This window comes from Neolamprologus multifasciatus, chromosome 3 (genome assembly GCF_963576455.1).
Source record: "Neolamprologus multifasciatus chromosome 3, fNeoMul1.2, whole genome shotgun sequence".
Classification (NCBI taxonomy): Eukaryota; Metazoa; Chordata; class Actinopteri; order Cichliformes; family Cichlidae; genus Neolamprologus; species Neolamprologus multifasciatus.
Genome location: NC_140441.1, coordinates 17,722,831 through 17,748,445, shown reverse-complemented (window position 1 = coordinate 17,748,445; position 25,615 = coordinate 17,722,831). Strand labels below are relative to the sequence as shown.

Below are 25,615 nucleotides of genomic sequence, written 5' to 3'. Positions count from 1 at the left end.
ATGCAGATGTCCCTGTGTCAGCCAAGAAATAAAAAATGAGCCAATATTTTGCAACACAAAGTATTATCACCACTGCATGAATGCACCATAAATGTACCAAATTCCATTGCAGTCAATCCAAGACTTGTTGAGACATGTGGGGCTGCATTTCTTGCCGACATCATAGTAGTGCTGCAGATTCTCGTTATTTTTTCTCCTTATGTTTGAGCAGTGAAATACAGGGCAGACATGAAAGGATGAATGACTAAATAAAAGTCTCAAAAATGAGCCGTATTTAATTCAATCCGCAAGCAAGTGTAAATAAGAGCAAATGAACTCGACAGCCAATCACTTACCTCTTTTCTGCCCCGCTGTCTCTAATGTTCATCGTTTTCATTTCTTTCATCTTCCTATTCTCGCACGCGGTTCTTCGTCACCCTTACACTTCCCAGCCCACGTCTATTTTTTTACACCATAGCCATTTTCGTTCCCTCCACCCTCCCTCACTCATTGTCTCTCCTCTTGTTTCGACTGTGGGCATCCTCTCATAACAGCCACTGTAATAGTTCGGATGTCAAGGAAGTAAACAAGGCCGGCTTTTTTTCCTGTAAGTTTCACCATGATTGTCTTTGATCAGTTTGTTAGTAGATTGGTGATGATAGTGGCATCTTTTGTCACTGTGGGAAGCCATTGAGCCAGGACAGACTAGACAAGATAGCTTTGATTTAGTTGACTTCTAGAGTATTGACTATAACTTGCTTTAAGTTCTGCTTGTGTCAGCTTTAGGTATTATTTTGTCAAGTTTTCCAGAATAACCATAACTTTGAAATATTGTTATGTAACTATAATTGTTTTGTTGCATCCAGAGAGGTTTAGTCTCCACCAGCTACTGGAGTACATGCTAAATGTTCAACTAAACTTGGCACAAAAGTTTGGCCAATGGTTTCTTTGTTTTAACAACACTTCTTGGCAATAAATGTTATACGGTTGGAAGACCTGTTTATTTCCCCTTAAATGGTGCCACATAAGGAAAATGCATTTGTGGGTTGAGCAGCAGGGTTGAGTATGTTGGCTGCGCCCATGAACAACTTACCAAATTAGATATATGCACCCTCAAGGGCTTCATGGGGGTAACTGTCCACTGAGGTGGGCCCCCGAGAATTGCATTCCCAATGGGACTTTGTTTCATGTCACACTGCAAGTGAGTATGCTAATGCCAGCATATTAGCTAGCTGGCAGTATGTACAGCAGCAGCTATGTACAACCAGAGTAAGTAAGATGACACCGGGTTCAGAGTTCTGTACTTTTTGTTTCAGCAAAACAATTTAACTGGAAATGGATGTGTGGCTAATGGCACTGACTTTGTGATCTTTTAAAATAACATCTCACTATTTTCTCTACATTGCTAAATATACAATGTTATATAAGGTAACAGTGTGCTGGGTTTTTGTTGTTTGTCTGAAGTTGGACTGATGGCAGCTTATAGTTGAAAAGTTTTTGTCCATTGTTAGTAGACACTGTGAAGTATATTATAAAAAGAGCACCTGTACTGTCTTTTATAAAAGGACTTACTAACCTTCGACAGATGCTTCCTAGAGGTACACTACAGCTCTTGCTGCTGCTCCTGATAACCTCCAAAAACCTGACTTACAGATCATTTGTGCTGATATTACCATCATCCATAATTGGTCAGATATTCTTTGGTTGGTCTTTTACTGTTTTATAATCTTTGTTCATCTTCATCTATCCCACGTAGTTCACAGAAAATGCTGCCATTTGTTTTTTTCCTTTGATAAGTCAAAATAAACCCTTAATAAAGCCTGGACTTTACTAGAAAACCTCTAGATTTTTAGTGCTATTTTTTGCATAAAATGTAACATCGTCCAGAGTGCTTTCAAAATGTCCTTGCTAATTTCTTTTGTATATATGGTGGTTGCCGGTGTTGCACCAATATCTTTGCTTATGCCATGATAGTAAACAGTAAAAATGTATTCAGTGAGTACGTTTGGTTTTCATTTTGTCTCTGCAGGTATACTTATACCCTGTGCCCATTCAATCAAGTTACACAAAAGAGCACGGCAGGAGTAGAGGTCTCATTAGGGTAAGTACCTCAATCACAGTTAAAATCCCAATCACTGACCAGCCGGGGTATGTCTGAGATCAGGTGGGAAAAAATGAACGTTTATAGAACAACATCTTTCCAAAGCGCTTAGCAGTACTCTGAGTACTGTGGCCTGAGATTCTATAGCAGAGCATAGTCAATATTTTAATATGAAGCCACAAAACACTTTTAGTACAATTCACATACATTTTCCCTCCCCTGGGCTTTCATCGTGCACTAAAAGCCAAGAAGGGCATTTTGTCTTATTTATACCAATTAGATCAATTCAGTGACAGCATTGTTCATTTCATGATTCGACCTGAAACAAATCCCACCCCTGCACTCCCCAGAAAGCTCTTTAATCATTGTTACAGTGCTCATATGAAGTTACCCTAAGACCAATATTTGCACTATTGATTCTTTTTTATTGTTATTCAATCTCTGTTAGCTTCGTATGACCTTTAATCAGTCACTAACAGATCTTTATTATATTTTTAATACCTTTTGATCAATGACAAAACGGAGCAGCTTTCATAGACTGCTGGGGTTATATTTCCTCAGCCTCCAAGGGTTTCAATTTCATCAAAAGGTTTACATTCTGGTCTTTTACCTTACCCTTGGGGAATGGCTTTTTCAACTGTTGGACACAGGTGTGCATCAAGAAGGCAGTGTGCTATGAAAGAAGCCACTCAGTCCCCACTGAAATGCACCTTTAATTATCATAAACCTTTTTATTTTGATTCTTTGGAGATCTATCTGCTGTTAAGCAGTATATACCAGTGAAATATCTACTACTTGATTGTATTTTTATCTTGCATGTGACTTTAAACGCTGGCTGTTATTCAGTCATTAGTTTCGCTTCAGCGACCACATCATCTCACCTTTCTCTTCACCGCAACATCTCTGTCACAAACAAGAAGAAAAAAGAAAGCATACATCAAACAGATGCTTTTTTTCCTGTTTATTTACTTACTTTTTCTTCTCTTATGAAGTTTTGATTTGAGGTGATAATTATGGGATGTCGCCTCACTGTCCTTTTCTACTCTCTCATTAGCCTTGGCTGTCCGTCACCTGACACTTTTATAGGCTGCAATTATGGAAAACCTATTCCATCCACACTGACACCTATGCAAAAAGCTTTTATGATCCACGTCAGCTCCTCCCCTAAGAGGAAGACTGAGTTGCGCTGGTGTTTTTTTCCACTCAGCGGCCACACAGACTAACGACTTGTTTTGCGGACGGATAATACAAAGGTATAAAATGGCCGTGGAAAATTTGCGACACGGAGTCAAAACATTTTGTCTGCTTTGAGATGTGATGCCATTAGGGCCCAACTTGAAGTAAGACTCGAGATAATTTAACTGCAATTATTCTTCCGTGCAGATACAGTGTTTTTTTTTACCCTTTCAGGTGGAAAATTAATTTGAATCTAAAGCAGAGCTGTTTTCTTCTTCTTCTTTTCTGTTTTTTCCACCATCAACTCCCACACTATGCTCACTTTTGGAGCGTAAAGTGCAATGCTTCACCATGTTTTTAGCGCAGGAAAGAGGAAGAACAGAATGCTAACTGTGAGTAATGTGACCCCAGCGCTTCTGCCTGCCTGTCACTCATCATGGTATGGAAGGGCAGAAGGACTAAACAAAATCAATGGTCAAACACGCCAAAATCTCTGCCAAACAGGACTCGAGGGACAGATTTCAAATATATATTTATTTATTTTTTCCCCACATTCCAGCGTTTTTTCACGCTGATGACTAAGACTAAACACAATGTTGGATTTTTCCATAGAAGTCAGAGAAAAATAATAATGCTAGCTTAATATAAGTTGTCGTTTTATCACATGTACCTCATTGGTATTTTCTGGGTGTAGGCGGGCAGTGCGGCTCTATATGATGTACTATACTGTTTCCAGAGTGCGTGTAGTGAAGGTGGACTGCTTTCAGCTGAGGCAAGGGGGAGGGGAGGCACATGAATCATAGCTCGCATGGTGGGTATAAAGTTCATTTTTTTATCCAGACAGACCATCAGTCAGGCCTTGCAGGATGTGGCCGGGCCTCCTGATATCAATCTGCATGGAGGCCTCCTCTTTCTCCCCAGAGGAGGTGAGGAGGGAGAGGGGAGTGCTTTGATTTAAACGGCAGCATTTATCACACCTGCTCCAGCATCCTAAAGGACAACCATGTGAGACAGAGAAGAGGTGGCGGTGGTGTCAGAGAAAGAGCATTACCATGCGCGGCCTCCCACTGGAAGCGTGGCTGCCCTGGCGATGACATTGCTAATACGACGATTTTTTTGACTAATTTGGATTAGTCGTGTTACGTTTCCGCAGCATTAAATTGATGGCGCCGCTGCCAAATTTCGATTACGGCTCACGGCCTGTACAGTTTGCGAAGTGTGTCACGGCTCATAAAAGTTGAAATTGTACCCTGAGCCTTAACCTTCCTTCATGCTTGGTTTTGCAGCATAGCTTGGCGTTAGACCATTAACTACACAAATGTTTGCGAGGAACAATAAATCAACCTGGCAACGCTTTCTTTTGCAGCTGCTCGCTCTTATATTGTGGCCACACACTGCCAAAGATTTCAAAAGGCACAGCAGTCACTCTGTGCTTCCAATTATCTGTAAACGCAGATATTATACAACACATATTCACCTCTTGAATTCCAATATCTCTATTTTCCATTTAGCTTTTCTGCCTTTCGGCCTCGGCATCACAAGCGCTTCCTGAAATGGCTATTGTAACACTAACATCAGCCATGATAATGATAATAGAATAGGAGAAAATGCTTGCATTGCGACAAACACTATCCCAACGTGACAGCGTCGTCCATCTTCATAATGTCCCCGCGGTACCCGCCCCGCCCTCCTCCTCAAAGGGCAGACATGCTGGGTACATTGACAAGACAGCAAATGCAGAGCTGCTAAATGCTAAATGCAAGTCCAAACAGAAACGCACGCGGGCAGATCTCTTGCTACCTCTGTGCTTATGTGAGGTATTGCAAGCACTGCCGTTACAATTTGTTTGATGGAGAAACACCACATGCAGAGAATTAATACTGTGTTAACAAACAGAACATTGATCATATTGTCACCAGCATGTCACATTAATTTCCAAAAAGCCAATGTGGTATTGAGATCACTCCTTACAACGTGGGAGGAAATTTGGACCGTTCTTCCTTAGAGAACTGCTTCAGTTTAGCCATATTCTTAGTGTGTCTGGTGTGAATGGCTGGATGTCTGGGCTCTGACTGGACCGCTCCAAAACACAGATTTTCTTTGTTGAAAATAATTGTGTGCTAGAGTTGCTTTAAGGTTTAAGGTTATTGTCCTGCTGTGTCATCCAGTTAGTGCTGACCCAAGGCCCCAGTCACACGGGTCACGGGGGAAAATTGCGTATTCCCCAACCAGTTGGCGAGTAGTTGCTGGATAGTGAAATCGATTGCAAAGCGGGTTCTGCACCAAAAACCTCTTAGTGATTGCTGTGGTCACTAGCAGATTGCAGAAGTCATCTATACTGAGCACAGAAGATGTGTGCAAGCAGTCTGAGACACTCTCACTCACAGTCACTGAGGCCTAAGTAAACCAGGTAGTTTAGTTTTCCCTCAGTGATGAGATATTTGGTGCCTCAGGTGGTCAGCAGGTTATCTACCTATATGAAGGTCGGTGGATTGATCTGTCTCCTACAATCCATGTGTCGAAGTATCCGTGGGCAAGATACCGAACCCTGAGTGGACTGAGTACGTTTACCTGAGTGCGTTTGTTACATAACAGATCAAATAATGTGTGTGATTGGGTGAATCAGACTCGTAGTAGAATGTGCTTTGAGTGCTCAAATTGAGTAGAAAGGTGCTAAATAAGTTCATTTACCATTTTTAAGTCGGTCTGCCCCACTGCCCCAGGCGGCTGCCCTTCCCTGGTTCTACCGGAGGTTAAAAGGGAGTTTTTCCTTCCCACTGTCACCTAGTGCTTGCTTATAAGGGGTCATCTCATTGTTGAGCTTCTGTCTCTCTATGATTGTAGGGTCTTTACCTTACAGTATAAAGTGACACGAGGCGATTTTTGTTGTTATTTGACGATATAAAAATTAAAATGGATTGAACAGAATTGATTGTGTTGGGAAACTAGCAGCTTCTTTTGTTGTTTGTTGTCAAAGCGCCTTGAGGCGACATTTGTTGTGATTTGGCGCTATATAAATAAAATTGAATTGAATTGAATTGAATTGAATTTCTAATTTCATTCTGCTGATAAAACTGGAATCAGGACCAAAGATTCCTTCAAGCTTTAGCCTTTTACTGCATTAAACATATTTAACTAAGAGTTTCCACAGAGTGCTTTGTCAACATTTAAGCAGTTAGCCTAATGTTTAAACCCCCCTGTTTTTCTTTAAACACAACAGTTACAGGAAACCCATCTCTGGAAGGTATGCTGTCATCACAATGTCAGGCTGTAATAAATCAGAAATATTTATGAAGGTGCCTTTAAACTCGCACTAGGCTAACCACACGGAAACAGATTGAGCTGTAGTTATACCAACAAACACAAACTAATTTCTTAACTTTAAACAATTTGCGCCAAATGCAATAAAAGATTATAAACAATGTAAAAAAAAACCCCACAAATCCTGTTAAAGATTTGAAATGTGTGGCCACACAAAACCAAAAGAGGAAGAAAATGCATTAAGGGAGTGACGGTGTCTTATTAATAAAGATGCGTTTTCCTGCAGACAGAGGAGGATGGGATGATTTAAATGTATCTGCGAAGGAGGACGGGATCAGTCGAGGGGTCATCCAATGAGTTTTTGTTTTGGGACTCCGGGGAAATCAGGTGGCCACGCAGTCAGGGTCATGGGGGCCAGCGTATGTTGCCCCGCAAAGTTCAAGGAGCTGGGCCTTCTATTGTGCCGGGGTCAGACCGCTCTACACTCATCATCATTGAAAGCACACGAGGAGGGAGGGAACAAAAAAGCATTGCAGGGGCCGGCGAGCAGCTTGCTTGCTCACCCTTTGCCCTTGGAAACACGCTGTGTTTGACAGTCCAGGCTTGGAATGCGCCCAACATCCAAAGCTGAAAACAGGATAGACAAAACAAGAATAATAATAACTCCTAGACACACTGCTGGGCGACTATAAGCAGACAAGCCATAAAAGAACAGTGGAAGACTACAAAGGGAAGATTTACATCACACCTATGACTCAGGCTCACACTTTCAAAATAGGGAAATATAATAAGGAAAGGTTATAAATGTTGCACTATATGAATATTATGATTGAAGCCGATGCATGGGCTGTAGAGGTAGGTGCAGATTGTGCAAGTGTGCTATCGAGTCAAGTGAGAAAAAGAAAGAGTATTGTGAAACGGGGGGGAAGAAAAAAAAAGGCTATTAGTGTTGTCAGTTATTCCTGCTGGTTCATATCGCTCAGTATTCAAACCCACAGGTCTCCCTTGAACTGCTTTATTGAACAGTAGATTTTCAAACAGAAAACAGTGGAGAAGTGAGGTAGCCTAGCAACATTGAAACCACAGTGAATGACTGTGTATGCCCACTGCGAAGGAGCCAGGCAGTTGAAATGACAGCGCAGAGCAACCCCAGAGAGAGTGGGATGTGCTGGCCACCGTGAAAAATACAAATAGGGCGGCTGTTTGTGCCGGTATGCGGCAGACGTACGTATGCCGCTTCCAGAGTGGCGTTTTCTCGGGCTAGCGTTTTCTCACACCTGTGGCTAAGCTCACTTACGTGACCCCATGTTGACCACATGACCACACAAAAGATCACCAGAACGTTATGGAGGAAAATTTTCCCAGATACTGACAAATAAATTTTTTTTAAAAATGCAGCTATTCAAATGCCTTCAGGCACTAGTTTGAGCAAATTTATTAGCACAAAGCTAAGAAAGGAGAGGCCACTCTTTTCATATGACCATAGTAATATGAAATATGCTCAGTGGATCGATAAGAGTCAGTTCCTCATGAATACAGCTGAAAAGCGCCACGTCTTTTTAGAAGCATTAAAAAGGAATGAGGTCCTGATGGAAAACATATCGCTCCGTTCTCATTTTTAGATTGGTTACTATTCACTCGCAGTTTTCTGCGGCGCTGCACACGCATAAACAGGAGAAAAGCACCGTCGCTAATTATCTCGATAGGTGGCCATTTCATTGCACGGCAATCATGAGGGAGTTTTAAGATTATTACTGTAAAACCACTTGAGCACTAGCAGATTACAAATGAGCACAAAGCAACTGAATATCGACCCGAGACAGGAGCGATGCACATCGTCGTCTCCCGACGAAATAACCTTACTTGGATTGGTGGCTACAAATGAAAATATGATCTAATAATGTGTCAGCTATTAGCTGATTTTTTTGGAAAGTTTTTTTTTTTTTTTTTAAAGATTTCACAAATCTGTGTAACGTGTTCGTGAGAAATGTTAGGATTCAGAATTTTAGTGACTCTAGTTGAATTTTTAACGTTACCTCCAACAAAAAGGCTGCAGTGGAGCAGCATGCACATAGACTTAACCTACATCCTCCACATCTATAATAACCACACACATCCTCATGGCCACGCAAAGCCAGAACCATGAAATATTAGCCAGAAAAGTCTATTTTTTTAAACTTGTCTTTATTCAACCAACTGAAAATGTGTATTTAAAAAAAAAATTTCTACTACATTTACTGCTTTATTGTACTCCTTATTTACATTTTATGTGGGGGTAAAAAAATCACACTGATGATGTAGAGGTCTCAACGCTCACCAAAACTCATCTACCAAATATGATACACTTGACGTTAATGGGTTTAAGATGTTGTTTATATGTTTAACGCACTCAATATTCACTCTCTTTCCCACTGCCACGGCCCCTCAGCTCACCCATGTCCTTGTTCTGTTGAACTGGTGACATTTAACTGGCTAGGTCTCATGGGAAATGGTGTTTGTTAAAGGCCACAAATCAGAGAAGTTTATTAAAGTTTGGTTTTAAACCTCCCCCTAGACATACTCTCTCTCTCTCTCTCTCTCTCTCTCTCTCTGTATGTATATATGGAGGACAACAAAAATGAATCAACATTATTATAAATGCAGCAGTTTCACAGCTCCAGCCCTTTGGCAGTACTGAACCCAGTGTAAACTTTCCCCAAGATTAAATTTTGTATAATTTGCATTGTTACAAATTGTGTTGCTTACATCAACAGTTTAATTTTGGGAGGCAGTGGGTGGGCTAGATCAATAGGATATCTGTACAGCACAAACACACATTGTCGCCACAGACTAATAAACACAAATAACTCTTATAAAAACGCCGCCGCTGCTTTCAGCCGCTTTGGTTCGTTCAAGTCGCAGATTCCCTATTAAATCTTGGCTCGATATAGAATTGGCATTATGCATAAAACGATATTTTCTGACTAATGTTATGGCATAGTGTTTAATCCTTCAACACCCACCGTGCTGCTGCAGGTGGTTCGCTTATATGTGAGCAAATATAACTTGTTTATTGTTAGAACTTAGCGGCATTACAATGTCTCTGTACGCTCGACATCGCACCTGGGTTATATTTATAGCAGGCCGATCCTTTTGAAGAACTCTCACCTTTTTCTAGAGCTAATATTTCCCCTTTTTTAAAATTATTTGCAAAGTTTCTTGTTGCAAGCGAGTTCAGTGTTAATGCATAATAGCGCGCTGCATTTCCACGCGTGGCAAAAAGACTAATGACGGTTTGTTGCTCCGCTTTTCTATGTTTTTATGTGCTCACTTAATGAGTGCAGGGATGCTCCCTTTCATGTGTTCATATCAAAGCCAATCCCTTAATTGTTTTGATAGGCAGTTGTGGGGGAGAGAGAGAGAGAGAGCGGATGAAAAAAAAAAAAAGTATTTATTTTAATTATTTATTTGTTTCATCTTATCTAAGCCATAATGATTTAACCTACAGAGCAGCGACAGTTCCACTGGAACAAGTGCATAATTATACATTTAAGTGTTCTACTTAATGTGCTCATTTTCAAGCTGTCAAGGTCATTCGCTGGAGTACCATTAGTGAGGAGAGGGGCCCTCTTTACCTGGAAACATGGCAGCCCGCAGGATCATACAATAGTACACTAGTGCAGCCCACTCTGACAGCCAGGCAGATACAGAAATTCATTTATATAACACCCTCACTGATATAAGAAATTAAAGACCTATATATAAATCTATATATCTGTTCCTAATGTTTTTATGATATATGGTCCCTGCACTTAACAGCCCACGCGCTATCAAGGGGTAATGACTCTTGTGTGTCTGAGGAGAGGGTTAAAGTGATGGGGAGTGGGGAGCTGACACTGTGAACCCCCGATGGCCTTTCTGCTGGGTAGTCATGGCAACATCTAGCCCAGTCGTTAATGAGGCACAAGTGAGCTGTTAACAGAATACTGATTTGGGTTTGACATCAGCCCTGATTCATATCTGTCAGGAGGTGTTGATGAAATATGCACCACGACTCTGCTTCATAACCGCGCATAAAATGGCCTCGGCGTGCCGTCTGTGCGGCGAGTGCAAAACACAACTCGCTGCGCCTGTTGTGTTTTGCAATTCTACAGCAATGACGTGGGTCAGCGCGCTCTACCTTAGGAGAAGTGTGCGGCAGAACAAAGAAGCGTGTCTTTACGTAGCCCACGTGCTGAAGGTGAGTTCGTTTGTTCGCTGTTACACGTAACGATGCATCTCAGTCCGGTTCTGAAAACTTGCATCCCAAATATGCTTGAAAAAAGGCAACATGTCTTCTTTGTGTATCAGTCATATGAAACAAATTGAAAGCAAAGCCCTGACTGAGCATGTGCCCTTCACATGTTCCTTTGCCTATGAATTATTTATTAAGGTGCTGGGCACCGTGGGTGGTCGGAGGGTGAGAGGAGTGTCAGTGACTGGCACAGTAATGACAGTGCTTGGGCTCATCTCAGAAGGCTGCTCTCTGATTGGTGACCTGACATGAGGAAGTAAAGGTTATAGCAATGCCTGCTGCTGGTTCTGCTGCTTTGCTACGAGATGAAACCTTTTCTTTTTTTCCCCCTCTTTTCCATTTTATGGCGCCGTTTTGCAAAATCCAAATTAACCACCAGCGTCCAAATTACTCTCTCTACCTGCCGGTGCCCTGGCCCCTCTCATGCTGTAATTGATTACGGCATTAACTGCATAGTGAGGGGACTAACGTGCTGCTCCAGACCCCGTGTTAAAGCAGCAAAAAGCATAGCTGTGAGGTATAATTCATTTGCTGCGGCAGCTAATGAGTGGATGCTACAGTGGGAAGGTGACAGTAATAAGCGCAGACATTACACCATCTTAACATAGGTACTGTATTTCATTAGTACTGCAGGTGGTGAGGATTCAGTATAAGGAGCCAGTTGTTGAAGAAGTTTTTATAAGTAATTTGACGCTGAGCTGGCATATCTGATGTGACAGTTCCTGTCGCTTCATGGCTGCAAATGAATAGAGCGCTTCTGAAGGAGCGGGGTTGATGTCGATGCTCTCTGTAACAGAAACTGATGGGAGTCGCCTCTGAAGCCGGTTATCTGTCGGTAAATTGGCGTGACGGTTGTGTTTTTATTCGACTGTTTCTTGTTGCCAGACACGCTTGCAGTGAGATGTAATTGCTACCTGATTGTTTAATGTCTCTGCTGCATTTTTGTAGCTTGTCCTTTGAGTAAACACGTCCTTTTTTGGGTGTCTTTGTGTTCACTTTGTTTTTAATGAACTACAATCTTTCACTAACCTCGACTAAGCCCAGTGAGAACCTAAAATAGCCGCGAATATTTGTGGCTTCAAGCACGTTGGCATTAAATACTCTTCATTCTGAAACACTGCAGATTCAATCAAGACTTTCTCGTTCTGTCCGTAGTGAAATTCATCATATTTAATCACGGCGCTCACATGAAAGCCATTTGTAGAAAAGAGGATTGCATTTTGAAGAATACAAGTATGAGTTTTTTATTGAAGAGCGTGTTTAATTTTGTCTTAAGAGAAAAAAAGTGATTGAACTTCCACTTCCACAAAATAAAGTCTAAACTGAAGAGTCTAACGAGAGATTTAACCGACTGTTGAATTTGGTTTTAGTCATTTGCTGAAAACCTGCATTATGTGCCCTTTAACTGTTATGAACAATGGTATATAAGCATGCGTCCTTTGTATGACTGTGTGGGTTCTCCCCGGGTACTTCCTCCCACAGTCCAAAGACATGCGCTTAGTGGGGTTAGGTTAATTGGAAACACTAAATTGCCCATAGGTATGAATGGGGGAGTGAATGTGAGTGCGATTGGTTGTCTCCGTCTATATGTTAGCCCTGCGACCTGTCCAAGTGTACCCTGATTCTCGCCGTAAGACAGCTGGGATAGGCTCCAGCGCCCCTCGCAACCCTGAAAAGGATAAGCGGAAGCGAATGGATGAATGGATAGACAAAAACAGAATTCTAAAAGTCTCTATTTAGTATGACCACACCTTCACACAACTTCTTGTTGTTGTTTCTGCCTTTTTTTCTGTTCTCTGTCAAGATGATCCTACACTGCCTTAATAATGTTAAGGTCTGGGGAGGCCAATCCAAGACTGATAGCGTTCCACTGTGTGCTTTTCTATCCAGGTATGCTTTTACTGTACTGGCAGTGTGTCTGGGATCATTCTCATACTGGCAAATTAAGAAATACTATTTTGTTCCTGCTAAAATGTGTTGTTTTTGACCCACCCACCAATCAAATAGGCTGGTCATTATTTTGTTGGCTATGTAGCATACATTCAGATTCAGAGACGTCTAACCTGTGTTTCGGGTTAGAAATGAATGTAACAATGTGTGCCGTTTTGCCTGGTCACTGATACCTTCGGTTTTTAATTCTCAACAAGCATTGAAAATCAGCCTTCAGTACGGGTTGCAATGCTCTATTCTGCTACTGCTTCAGCATAGTATGATGTAACATGTTATGATTAAAGTTTCACGTATGTCCCGATACAGAAAGAGGGTTACTTCTTTCTTTTTCATTTAACTGTTTGTGAAGCATGTTTAATGAATGCATATACTCTATGCAGGTAGTTTGGTTTTAATGCATGATAGGTTCGTGTCACTGATTTCAGCTTTCTAATGTCTACATAGATGCAAAGAAACCTCTGTAGGCAAAAATAGTTGAGGAAACATTCTAAAAGAGGCCACCATGGTCTTCTTTTCCTGATGGTCCTCTCCAGTGAAGGCCTGGGGTCTCACATACACTCTGACATGCCCATTAAGGCATGCAAAAATACACATCTGGCCCAGATTCTACCCCCGCTCAGTATCTGCAGGGTGTTTCAGCACCAGAGTAGAGTTGTCCAAAATGATAATTGCTTCTGAAAGGCTGATTTGTGGCTGTATCAGAGGGGGTAACTCTCCTGTCATTGTTGAGCGAGATTAGCCGTGGATCTTCGGGATTTATCACTCGAGGCATACGGATTAGCACTGCGATGAAGTTTAAAACAGAATCGCTGGCGACCACATCATTTTTGAGAAATAAGAGGAGCTTATATCAGCTCAAGTCATTATCAGAAGAAGAAAAGGGCCCTAATCAGCTCTTTTAATGCTAATTACTCTTCATGAGGATTAGATTATATATATTAAAACAAAAAAAAAAAAAACTGCTCTGACAGCTATAAAGTATTGTTTCAAATTCCTGAAGTGACAGTTTGGATAATCAACGACATATTGTAGTCCCACCCCCATCATTTCTAATATATACATATAAACACACACAGCAGGCCTGTTTGTGGGCACTGGATTAAATGAAATCACAACTCCACCTGCTTTTCAGTATATCAATAGATATCACACCATAGTGGAGACCAAATTAAATGAAATTAGTTCCCTAATGTGCACGGGTAAGAGGCATGTCTGGATTCTCCGAGGCCTACCATCTCACCAGCAATGCAAACTAGATGTATGGATAATAGTTTTAGCTGGCCGGATACGCTGCTATTACAGGTTTATCTTTGATGGAAGGTGCCTTTTATAGCATTAAGAGAGGCCAGACAAAGAAAGTATTTGTAACGCAGATATCTGGAAATAAGATTGTGGACGTTTTAAGCCTGAAAAAGAGCATGGCTTCAATATCTTCCATCATTAATCATTAAAAAGGAAGTCTGTGTTTGTGGACCCTCGTTTCCTGTGGTTGGAAATGGATTTCTACCCTCCGCTGGCAGCGCTAATCTATTTACATACTCAGAATATGTTCATCCATGCTATTCTTCTAAAACCAGAAAAAGACGTCTGGTTTTTTGTTTGTTTCTCGTCGCTGTTTTTTTAAATAGTCATGTTTGGAATCTCTGTAGCTCTGTTCAAACAGGTGCAGTAGATCAGCCAACAAGAAAATACATATAGTAAAGCAGATCATTTAAGGAGACTGACCCTGCTGCTACAAGTGTGAGCGAGCATGATTTGTGTCATGGCTGCAGCTTAAAGCCAAACTGTGACAAATTGGATGAGAAAATGAAGTTGTCACTGAGCCAGAGGGGTCAATTTGCACATTTGGGTTCAGCTATATTGTCTGTCACGGGGTCAGAGTAACATATAGTAAATTTTATGCACCCCGGTGCCTTGAAATTAAGCAGTTTTCCACAGGTGTGAACACCTGGCAGTGCACTAGTCTGTTGATAAGTGTGGAATGGCTTTATAAAACGGCCTGCCAATACCGACTGCGAGTAGGTATTATTACGGGGAATGATCTGTCAATAAGATTCCATCTCCCGACTGGAACACTGGATTGTGTTGGCTATATCTCAGCAATAACTCAAGCCTAATTGACGGGGGCCTATGCCGCCTCCTGGGGCACGAGAGAGCTGACAGAGTGAGAATGGAGATTAAGGAAGGAAGTGAACGAAGGTGAGGCGAGGGAATGAGCTGTGTGTGCGTGTTAGGGGGATTGGGGGGCTGGAGGGGGTCGCGATGGATGAGCCGGCGCAGAAGTGATGCGCAAGGGATCGCCGGTCAACTCGCAACGAGAGCAGGAGCACTGTCGCTTTCTCTACTTGGCATGTCTGCCGGCCCTGACAGCAATCCATTTGAGGGCCTCCTGATGCTAACAGAGTGCTAAAACCCAATCAAACAGGCTCGAAGGAAAAAAGCGAGGCGCTCGGTCCCGAGCCGGCTCCCACTTGTGTGAGCAATTCACCTTCGACTGACCCGTTCGGGCGTCTTAAATAAGCCATGCGCATCAAGGAGAGCAGAAAAGTCACACTCTGGGACCTGAAGACAGCCGTGTGTCCGAACGAGCAGGAGAGTGTTTTTGAAATCAGATGACTCCATATTTTCTCTTGTCAAGGTCAAAGGTTTGTTTCTTGGAAACAACTTAAACACCCAGAATAGAGAGTCCTTTATTTGTTTACAGCTTCTCATTATGACTATAATAACAATTATTATTATTTCATGTGTGTCATTTAAGATTTATGATAACTTGGGTCAAAAACGAAAAAAACTAACAAATTTTTGTTGTTGTTGAGCTTAAGAGCAATGCACTTTACTCAATGTCAAGCTGTCAGCGTAATATCCTACTGAGATCAATTAGGACCACCAATAAAAATATCATAATAGGTCATGAAATAAAGCAGATTAGCCTTCATAATACTCAACGCAATACTCAGAGCAGCACTTGCTATGTTAATCCCCTGCGTAAAGGTCAGTGCAAGCACATTGATCAAGGGCTGGGTCCTTGTGACAGGATTGGTGACAGATGCACTTAGGCAAATTAAAAAAATACTTTGAATTTATAGCTTTTTGCAGCTCTTTATCTTGGCTGATTAATAGAAGACCAACAAGCCATTAGAGGGGGGAGGGGCTGCAGGTTTATTTTTCCCCATTTGCTGTATGTTTTCCGGAAAGTGAGGCAAAGATTGATTCTATTACTCGTGCTTTGTCTTGACAGGAAAATAGTTCCTAGCTGGAACAAGAAGGCAAGAGATCAGAGCGAGACATATTTCAATAAAATCTTCAGTCAGTCATGCACCGAGACTCCCCCCCACCCCCTCAACAGGATTACAATCTTTTTAAAAAAATCAGTGCTTACCACCAGCGCCGCTACAGTTGACACCACCTCAAAGAAGCTGCTCGAGCTGAACAAAAGATCAGAGGAAGTTAGCCAGTAAAAACATAATGAAATGGCATCTGTCACTACTGTGTTGGATGGAGTCCACTGGCACCCTGGTTTGCTTTGGTTTTCATAACTCCCCTTGAAATGTTTGGTGAGAATGTAATTAGCTAGCACTGGGCAGGCACAGCCTCATTCGAGATAGGCTTCTCTGTTTTCCTCTTCTCCTTCCCTCCTGCACACAGTATTAATTCTGACAAAACGGTAATTAATATTTCCCCTCCATTGTTGAACAGGAGAGGGGACGTGATTGTCGGTGCCAGGAACCAAACAAGGGCACTGCCAGGCTGCCCATCTTGCCAGCTTTTTATTTTCGCTGAGAGAAAGTGTTTTTCAATAAGCCAACTCCGTGGTGTTCACAAAAAAGGAAAAAAGTTGTGGTTTTTTTTTGGCTGAGTTGGTCCTGGTTAACTCTTAAAAGACCATTTTTGACCATTAGATAGGAACTTTATTTCCACACACACGTGCACAAACGTAAAGGTGCATTAAGTTGTTTTTTTAGGTTATTTAATAGAAAAAAATAATATTATACTCAAATATACATTGATTAGTGTTTAATTACTTGATGTGTTCTCAAAAACGTCTATTAAAAATACATACAAGTGGGCGCTCTTTTGAAGACGCTGTCATGTTGCCCCGTCATCTTGAACACAGTGGCCGAGGTGGACATTGCCCTTCCACCCATTTGTGTTTTACCTACGTGGCTAGAGGTGGTCAAATATGTAATATTGGAAATGCAGAGGGGAACTCGAAGGTGTGCACTTGTAGTGGAGGAACATTCACTGAACCTTCATGCTCAAAATATGAGGAATCTTACTTGTGTTTTATTTTTATGGAGAAGAGGTCCGCTTCACCAAAGTAGTAAAAAAGAAGAAGGTCACTGGCATCACCTCTTCCTCTTCACCTCAGGCCTCATCTCCTGAACTGAAGTCGAGTTCTAACACAAAAAAAGCTTATTTATTACCAAAATTGTCACTGTCCTCAGATTACACCTGCCACCCTCCCATCTCTGGACAGCTGAAAAGCAAGCTGACTAAACAGCAGCCAGCTAAGTTTACCAAGCATCATTCACTGAGATGTTAGATCCATTTCAAAAACTGTTTCAGCGACGCTAGCTAACAGCAACAAAAACAGCAGCGCTTACTGACAGAAAAGCCCACGATATCCTCAGGAACTCAGTATCAATATCATCAGACAGAAGTAAGCGTCACTGACTCATCGAGTCGTATCAATCATTATAGACACGGCTGTTTTTGACCCGGCATAGGCAGCTGAGGTAAACAGTGGACTGACAGCCTACCTAGAAAGCAATAGACTCTGTGGTGGATCCAGACTCTTTATTATTGGAATACAGTCACTACTGATGAGCAGTGGCCAAAGCTGTGGACTCGGGAGCAGTGTTGGGCAAGTTACTTTGAAAAGGTAATTATAGTTACTAGTTACTTCTTCAAAAAAGTAACTGAGTTAGTAACTGAGTTACAAGATTCTAAAAGTAATTAATTACTTGAAAAGTAACTATTGCATTACTTTAAAAAAAAGTTTAACCCTCTGGGGTCCAGGGTATAATTGGCCATTTTTAACTACATTTGATTTGACGTCTACATTTTACCTTTTGTTGTGGAAGTTTTCCACTTAAATAAAGCCTGCAGACGAGCGGTGAGCGGTAGCTAACATTCTTTAATCCATGCACACACAGACAACATACAAACAAGCTTGTGGAGCCCCCATGGCCGCGGGACAGACGGTCAGCAGAGTCTCACTGAGCCTAGCATGGCTCTCAGTTAAATACCTTCTCCGGGAACAAAAGGCAGTACACAGCTGTTTCACACCTCAAGGTTCACACTCCCTTGCTACTTCCCAGAATCCTCGAAGAGACAAAAGACTGGTCCTCCGGAGTTCCTGTTTCCCCCCCAACATCCTTGCTACACCCCCTACCATTTGTCTTACAGTATGAGTGTCAGACATGTTAATACAATAAATAATGTCATTAATATCTAGGTGAAAGAAATTCCTATACACTTTAAAAACTATTTACTTTGCCTTGTTTGGTATCATCCTTGTCAGCACAACCTCGCGTGTCTGAATTTACAGTTATGTTTTCATTTTGATGTACTGTATTAACACAATTGATCTAAAATCAGACAAAAAAACAAAACCTGAGTAGAAAAAGTTATATTTTTCACTGTAACAACCACAAACATGTTTATTGAATCATATTTTATAACTATAACTAATATAAATAGTCCATTTTAAAATCATATGCACAAGTTTTGTAAACAACAAAGTTATTTGCAGCCATTTACCTTTTACCCTCTTTTTTTAATAACCATTTTAAACTATTTAGATAACAATCAGCTGTTCTGCATTCAATAAGATGCCACTCCAAATATTTCTGTCCACTCGCTCTCTCTCTTTTTCTGCTGTTTCTCTCTCTCTCTCTCTCTCTCTCACGCCGTCACCCCTAAAACTTCCCCCTCTTCCTAAACAGCCAAATCTCCCGACGTGGCCTCTCAACACAATTTAAAAACTGGTATATATCACCTTGTTGCTTTGTCATCTTAAAGTGGTCATGTGATTGGCTTACCACAACTACTTTAGTGTTCCTCAGTCAAACAGCAGCACTCATGTCATTGTTTTGCCCCCTTAGCTCCAGGTGTTGTACCAAAAAGTGATCATGATTACCGTCCGCGGGAGCGCACGCAGCTGCTTAAAGCTGTAGCGTCCAGATTACTTACGTAGTCAGCTACTTCCATGCGACTGATATAAGATGCAGTAAGCTGAACACAGCTTCAACCGTCTGTTTGTTGAAAAGTAACGCGACTGCACCGCATTTTCTAGTTAGTAACGGTAACGGCGTTGTAACGATAGTAATAGTAATTAGTTAGAACTCTTAGCAAACAGAACTCTGTTGAATGCAATCGACAATGCACTGACATCTAGTGGTGAAATTTTACACACTGTACCTTTAAGTAAAATAACATATATTATGTCTTATGTCATTTCATTTTTAAACATTTTTCAGGATGTGGGGGATGTGGACAGGAAAGCCAAAGAACCACTACAGTCAGATGATCTATGAGAATGGAGAGCCCTGCTGGCAAGGAGGTTCACGCAGTACTACAGTAAGCACAACAAACTGTATATATCTTTAATCATCCTTTACAGCCCAAACCCTCTTACAGTAATGAGAGCACCAAGAGGCAGACATGAATAACAGATATTCAAATGAACAAATGGTATATGCACACACTGACAGACTGTCAGACAAGCAGATGGAAGGATGAAGGCTGTGCACAACTCATTATAACTCCACCCAAAATAAAAGATGGGATAGAGAGCCTATTTTATTTGAATTCAGTTGGAGAATAATTTAGTAATTACACTAATGTTTCCTCTCATTTTATAAGCAGGGTACCAGGAGCAGAGCTACCACCCTGCACATGCAGGCAAGGCTGCAAATCTTATTGTAGTTCTAGGGAAAGCAACAAGATGAACACTTGACTCGACGCCAAGTCAGAGCGGGGTAAATGGACACTGCACTAAGAGAAAACTAAAGGAAACAGGCAAACTGAGCTCCTCCTGTTAACCAGGAAATAAAATGAGATCTGTGTCCCGGTCTGCCTCATCCCGGGCATGAGCATTTCAACAATCAGGATCGAGTCAATCAGTCCTCATGGCGTGCTCAGCAGCCTGGCAAAAATATGTTATGTCCAGAGCCAAGTGATTGAAAGTGACTTACCCCCCCGACACGCACACTCTTTGTCAGTCTGCACTGGTTTTCATGGTTAATGTTGCTGCTCCGTTTGCATTCTTCTGCAGCATTCTCCTCTTCTACATATTCCCAGCATCACGCCCTCTCTCAGCCAGTCTTTATGACATCCGTTTGCATTTGTGTGTGAGAAATTTGCTCAGTTAAAAATAAAGGACATTTAATCTGATTTTCTGTGCCTGGCCCCCCTCTTCAAATCAGTCCAATAAATGTCATTTGCAAATGGATGTACTCATACCATCCAGGCCCCCCTTTGAAAACACTAAATTGAAGTCCTTTGATACGACCCCTAACTCTGCGCAGACGGCATAAATAAAGTCTTGTCAGAAGTAGACGCTCATTATATTTGAAAGGCTGAACCTCAGCTTTGGGTAGCACACTCTTTCATTGCAGCGTACCATCTTGTATGCTGGAGAAGAGGCGCCAGTGATGTATTGTTTTGCTGGTGGATATTGGGGTAATCCAAATTCAAGTGGTGCACAGTTTATCTTGTTTGTCTGTGGGGAAAGGTGAACTCAACTCTTTCAGTTATTAATTCTGTGTCTGTGGTCATTAAGCACGAGCTACAGCTACCACAACCGGATCTAAACCAGCTCCTTTCATTGACTCATTCATGGATAACTCCAGATTATTACATTTGCGATCTGCTTTTTGCGGCACTGACTGTGATTTTTACAGAATGAACTGCTGAACTCTGAGTGTGGGTCAGCGTTGCTAAATACATGGGTAAAAAACCCCTGAACAGGTGACCAAACCACTTGTTTTAAGAGTTTGAAGAGAAAACCTAAGCCAACAAGAACACAACAGCAGTCACCTTAAGGCGATTTATATTATAAGGCAAAGACCCTACAATAATACAGACAAAAACCCTGACAATCACATGACCCCCGTGACCTCTGGCAGAACCAGGGTCAGGGAGGGGCGGCTATCTGCCCCAACTGGTTGGGGAGGAGAAGAGGGAGCCAGGACAAAAGACACACTATAGGAAAAAGCCAGAGATTAATAAACACTAATGATTCAATCCAGAGTGGTGTCTAAACACAGTGACTGAAGAAGAACCAGTGCATCATGGGAGGTTTCTAGCAGTCCAGGCTTATTGCAGCAAAACTACAGTAAGGATTCAGGGTCACCTGATCCAGCTCTAACTATGAATTTTATCAAAAAGAAAAAGCACAGAAGGTGTTTTTCCTCCAGAATAATATTTTTAGTATATTTAATGGGAGTATGCAAAATTTAACTTTCATACTATGAAGCTTTTTCAGATTACAGGCCCTGCATGAAATTTTAGTGCTTTTATTTGACTTATTTTTCTCAGCATTTTTGAGCACTCGTAAGTACAGCGCTGACATTTTCAGGGCTGAATAACACATTTAATCTCTGTTAGAAACTGCAACCCATTCAATTGAGGGGTCAGAGCACAGGGAGACCGGGTAAAACACAAGCTGTGGTAGAGAGAAAGCATTTAATGAGATGCAGCAGTGATGTAAAAACATATGGGGAGTGAAGAAGAAATGCTCAGTGCATGATCAGCAGCCCCCACCAGCCTACCTGCAGCATAGCATAGGGATAGTTCAGGGTCACCTGTTCTGGCCCTAACTGTAAGCTTTACATTCACCGAGGAAAGTTTTCAGTGAAGAAAACTGTAAAACATTCAAGGGTCATATCCCCACAGAGGAGAACTAGCTGACCAAAACAAGTCATAGCATATGATGAAGAATACAGCGGTATGCAGACTGGAGCAGCGAGGGATCAAACCACCAAACCTTCATTTGATTGATGACCTACGTCCTAAGCTATAGCTGCCCTGGTGACTAATCACGTGTTGTGGCGTTACTGTGAAATGTAAGGTTTAGGGGCTTCCAGACAATTAATGCAGAATCTGTCTTGCTCTGTGGTCGCTTTTATGGGCCAAAGTCTAAAATCCATGGATCTGGATTTCCCACAGTGCTGCATAACTGTCTGTTAATCAACCAATTCTTCCACACTTCCTCGTAAGATGTGTTTTCTACTACTGCTGTCTTACATTATTACATGTAGTGTGTCAAAGGATAAATCGCCACCAAGACTGAGCTATCGCTCCTTCACCTTCAAATTAAAATCAGACAGCTAATACTCATGGACAAGTGTGACAGAAAATACTTTGTCTCATTAAGCAGCGCACACCCACTTAATATCTCAGTGCAACAAGATACTAAGTGACATAACAAAAGACTATTTTAGTCTCCCTACGGGACAAAGCCAAATCACCACTTCTACTAGCCTAAACTTCTGCACAACAATACCTGCCAGGTTCCCATCTCTGCCTCTTCAGGTGCTTTTGTTCGCCAAAGGGATTGTCTGTTCAGGGTGCTGAATGATGAGAGGGGTTGCCATGGAAACCACTCCCAAGTAAAAGAAGTTGTTTTCCCCTCCTCTCTCTTGCAGGGGGCGTCAAAGTCACCTATTAAAGTCGTGACAGCAGTAATCGCATCCTCCCCCTGTCCTGTTCGCTCGCGGGGACGACAGCGGCGGTGTCCCATAAATCCACACTCTCTCTTACTCACAGAAACACTTTGCTTCACGCAAAGTCACAACAAGTTAGCGGTTCCTTCTGTATAATTTTGTCATTTGTAGCAAGCCCCACTTCTTCGCAAAACTTTAAGAGAGGTTGTAAAACAAGTGGCAGGTCAACTTTAATCAGCTCCCTTTGTGCGATCAAACTGCCACGGCTCTGGACTCAGGCTAACAATGGCTCTTCTCAACCTCAACTTCTCTTTCTTTGTGCTTTTCTAGGTCACACTGACATGCGGAACGGAGACAGCCTTGCGATCAGTGAAAGAGCCCAGCAAATGCCAGTACATCATGGACTTTCAGACTCCTGTGGCATGTCAGCCGGTGCTAAAGCAGCAGGGTATACACAGTGAACTGTGACCCATTCCCTTACTGGCCTAGCCCAGAATAACTTGGACCCCTTCCTCTCTTCTGCTGGCCCGCGGTGACAGGCTGGGGTCCTGAGGGTCCCCTCTGACATCTGTGTTGTCAGAACATATATACTTCCAAGGCAGTCTGGCTAAGGTCAGAGTCTGGTTTTCAGTAGCCACTTTAGTTTCCATTCATTGTTACAGTGCTGCTTTCTTGCTGTTACACTTCAATATCTAAATAGAGCATTTACTGAATGATTTAGTTAACGCAACGTGTTCAACATTACTGTGTATTTCCTGTAAGTGTTTGCACTCACTGCTCAGCAATAAGCAATATTACTGTGTAAATAATGGGAGAAAGTGAAACCCAATCTATTGTAGGGTCTAAACACATTTCTGCTAATGGAATTGCCATTTTAAATAACTGCTCAGTAATATGCACAAATAAAAGGACTGTGTCCTTGCTCTTCATTATAATGACTGCCTTATAAAAAAATAGCCTTCCTTAACATTGAGGATATGTTGTATGTTTCTTATGTTGAGCAAATTAAACTTATAAATAAATCAGATGATCTTCCCAGAAGGAGCTGCATGTTCAGCCGTTTCCTGGTGCAGTTTAGCATAAAGCTAAATGATTCTATGAAAACTACAAAACAAAAGAGTTGTCGCACTGGTTGACATTTTTCCTCATTGCAGTAAACATGTACTTTATAATTTATAATCCCTTTACTGTAACAATTCAGTACCAAATGTGTGTTGTTCCACAGCTGAAAACAGTTCCCAATAAATGTATCTTACTACTCCTGAAACCAACAATACCCAGCTCTTATAGGCTTCAGTCACACAGGCCTAGAGACTGGTTGGCAACCTCTGAGCAACCACTGATCACTTACAGAAGATTGTGTATTCCACATTTGCTTTGGTGGACACCAACTTGTTTACAAACACTCACCAACTACTTGCCAAGCGGTAGTGAAACTTGGGCTACGTCCACATGTATGGAAGTATTTTTGAAAACAGCTGTTTCTATGCATTTGGGCCTTTCGTCCACACGTAAACGGCGTTTTCGATCACTGAAGACCGAGATTGTTATAAATTCCTGCCAGGATTGAGATTTTAGAAAACTCGTTTTTTGTGTTTACTTGTGGACGAGGAAAACTGAGATTTAGTCACGCTACGTCAAAGGTGTGCGCCTTTTATGATGACACTGTGCGTACATGAGATGAATTTCTACATTGGCGGATATGAACAAAACACTGTTGCTGTTAATCTTACTATCTGCAGTTTTACACTCTTACATATACACACACAGTTACTGCCCCTCCATTTAGAAAGACTGCTTCTTTGCGCCATCTTTGTTTCCAGACTTCAGACAATCAGAAGTCTGGCCAATCAGACTTCTGATTGGCCAACATTTCTACACAGTTAGGATTATACCACCACCTGTTGCTTTGTTATGTCCTTGACAGCTTTTGACTTCGTTTTTTATTTTTACATGTAAACGAAAACAGAAAATCTCAGTTTACAAAAATACCCGTGTACGTATCTTTGGATGCACAAACTAAAAATGGAAACTCTTCGCTTTCAAAGTAAAAGTTGTGCCTTTCTGCCGAAACCAGCACATTTCAACTTTGACATAAAGGCAAACAGTCTCCGTTTCCACTTTGTGTTGCACATTTTATAGTGTCAGTACCAACTAGCAAATAGTTGTGTGTTTGCAACCAAGTCGATATCTTCCATGCTGCTGGCGACCACAGCGACCCAATAAATTATGAGGTGGTTTTAGTTGCAGCACCGTATACCTCTTTGTTGCCATTTTTGCCTAGCGACAGCAAGCAACCTCCAGCAGCTGTTTGCCAACCATCTATTTTTACAATGCTGGAATGTTTCTAACCACAAAAACATAAGAACAAAAGGGGTCCAGTCCACTACTAGCAAGTTCAGCGAGTACAAAACTGCTTTTACAGATTAGCGTTGCCTCCAACGAGTGTGGAAGTCAGTATTTAAGAAAGTATTAAGAGGTGATTTAAATAATTATTGGCTACAGTTTCTAATCAGTATGAACAATGAACTGAAGTCAGCCATAATCCTCCAAGCAGTGTGCATGCCAGTATTTTTTAACTGAAGACTGACATAATCATAAAACATAATAAAAAACCTTGCCAATAAAAATAGTGGCATCGCTATGTTTTTTTTCCTCCTAACTGGCTCACTTGAAAACTCATTTCTTAAACACACAGGAGTATATTCTCCAACTGCATTTATTACATTAGCCACACATCTTTACATTTTCATTTCACTCCGTCCTTAGCGGTCTTCATCGTACAGGGTGTGCTGTCTGTGATGTTGTTATGTAACAGATTGTGGAGTTTCTGCAGCGGAGCCCTCTGCTCATTAAGGGGGAGCTAAATCAGCTGTCAGGTATCCAATAGACTGCCTGATATATTCCTACCCTGCTGGGGCAGCTAGGTGGCTGTTTGCCTGCTAGCAATGCAATAGCCTCAGGCTCTGTAGCCCAGGGACTGTTGCTTTTTATTTATCCGGCGTCGGCTCCCATCCGCACACACTGGTTGATGGCGAATCAAACTATTTGCTTTCAGCTTCAGTTTTCAGAATAGCTGTAAATTTTATTGAAGGTGCAAAACAAGTCAGACAAAGGACATTTCTGCCAGAACTTCTCAAAGCCAATAAAATATGTAGCACACACACATATATACACACTCTGCATTCAGAGTGGAACTAAACA

At 41.7% G+C, this 25,615-nt stretch overlaps 1 protein-coding gene across 1 annotated transcript in view; it reads left to right on the top strand.

The window, feature by feature from the left end:
• The window catches only part of LOC146521812 (glucosidase 2 subunit beta-like), a 164,808-nt gene extending 141,280 nt beyond the window's left edge, over positions 1-23,528 (top strand). Inside the window, exons 13-15 of the mRNA XM_085141262.1 lie at positions 2,009-2,080; positions 19,223-19,322; positions 22,742-23,528. Coding sequence (XP_084997388.1) covers positions 2,009-2,080; positions 19,223-19,322; positions 22,742-22,879 — 310 coding nt within the window. The 3' untranslated portion in view covers positions 22,880-23,528. The remainder of the gene's footprint in view (positions 1-2,008; positions 2,081-19,222; positions 19,323-22,741) is intronic.
• Positions 23,529-25,615: the final 2,087 nt, after the last annotated feature.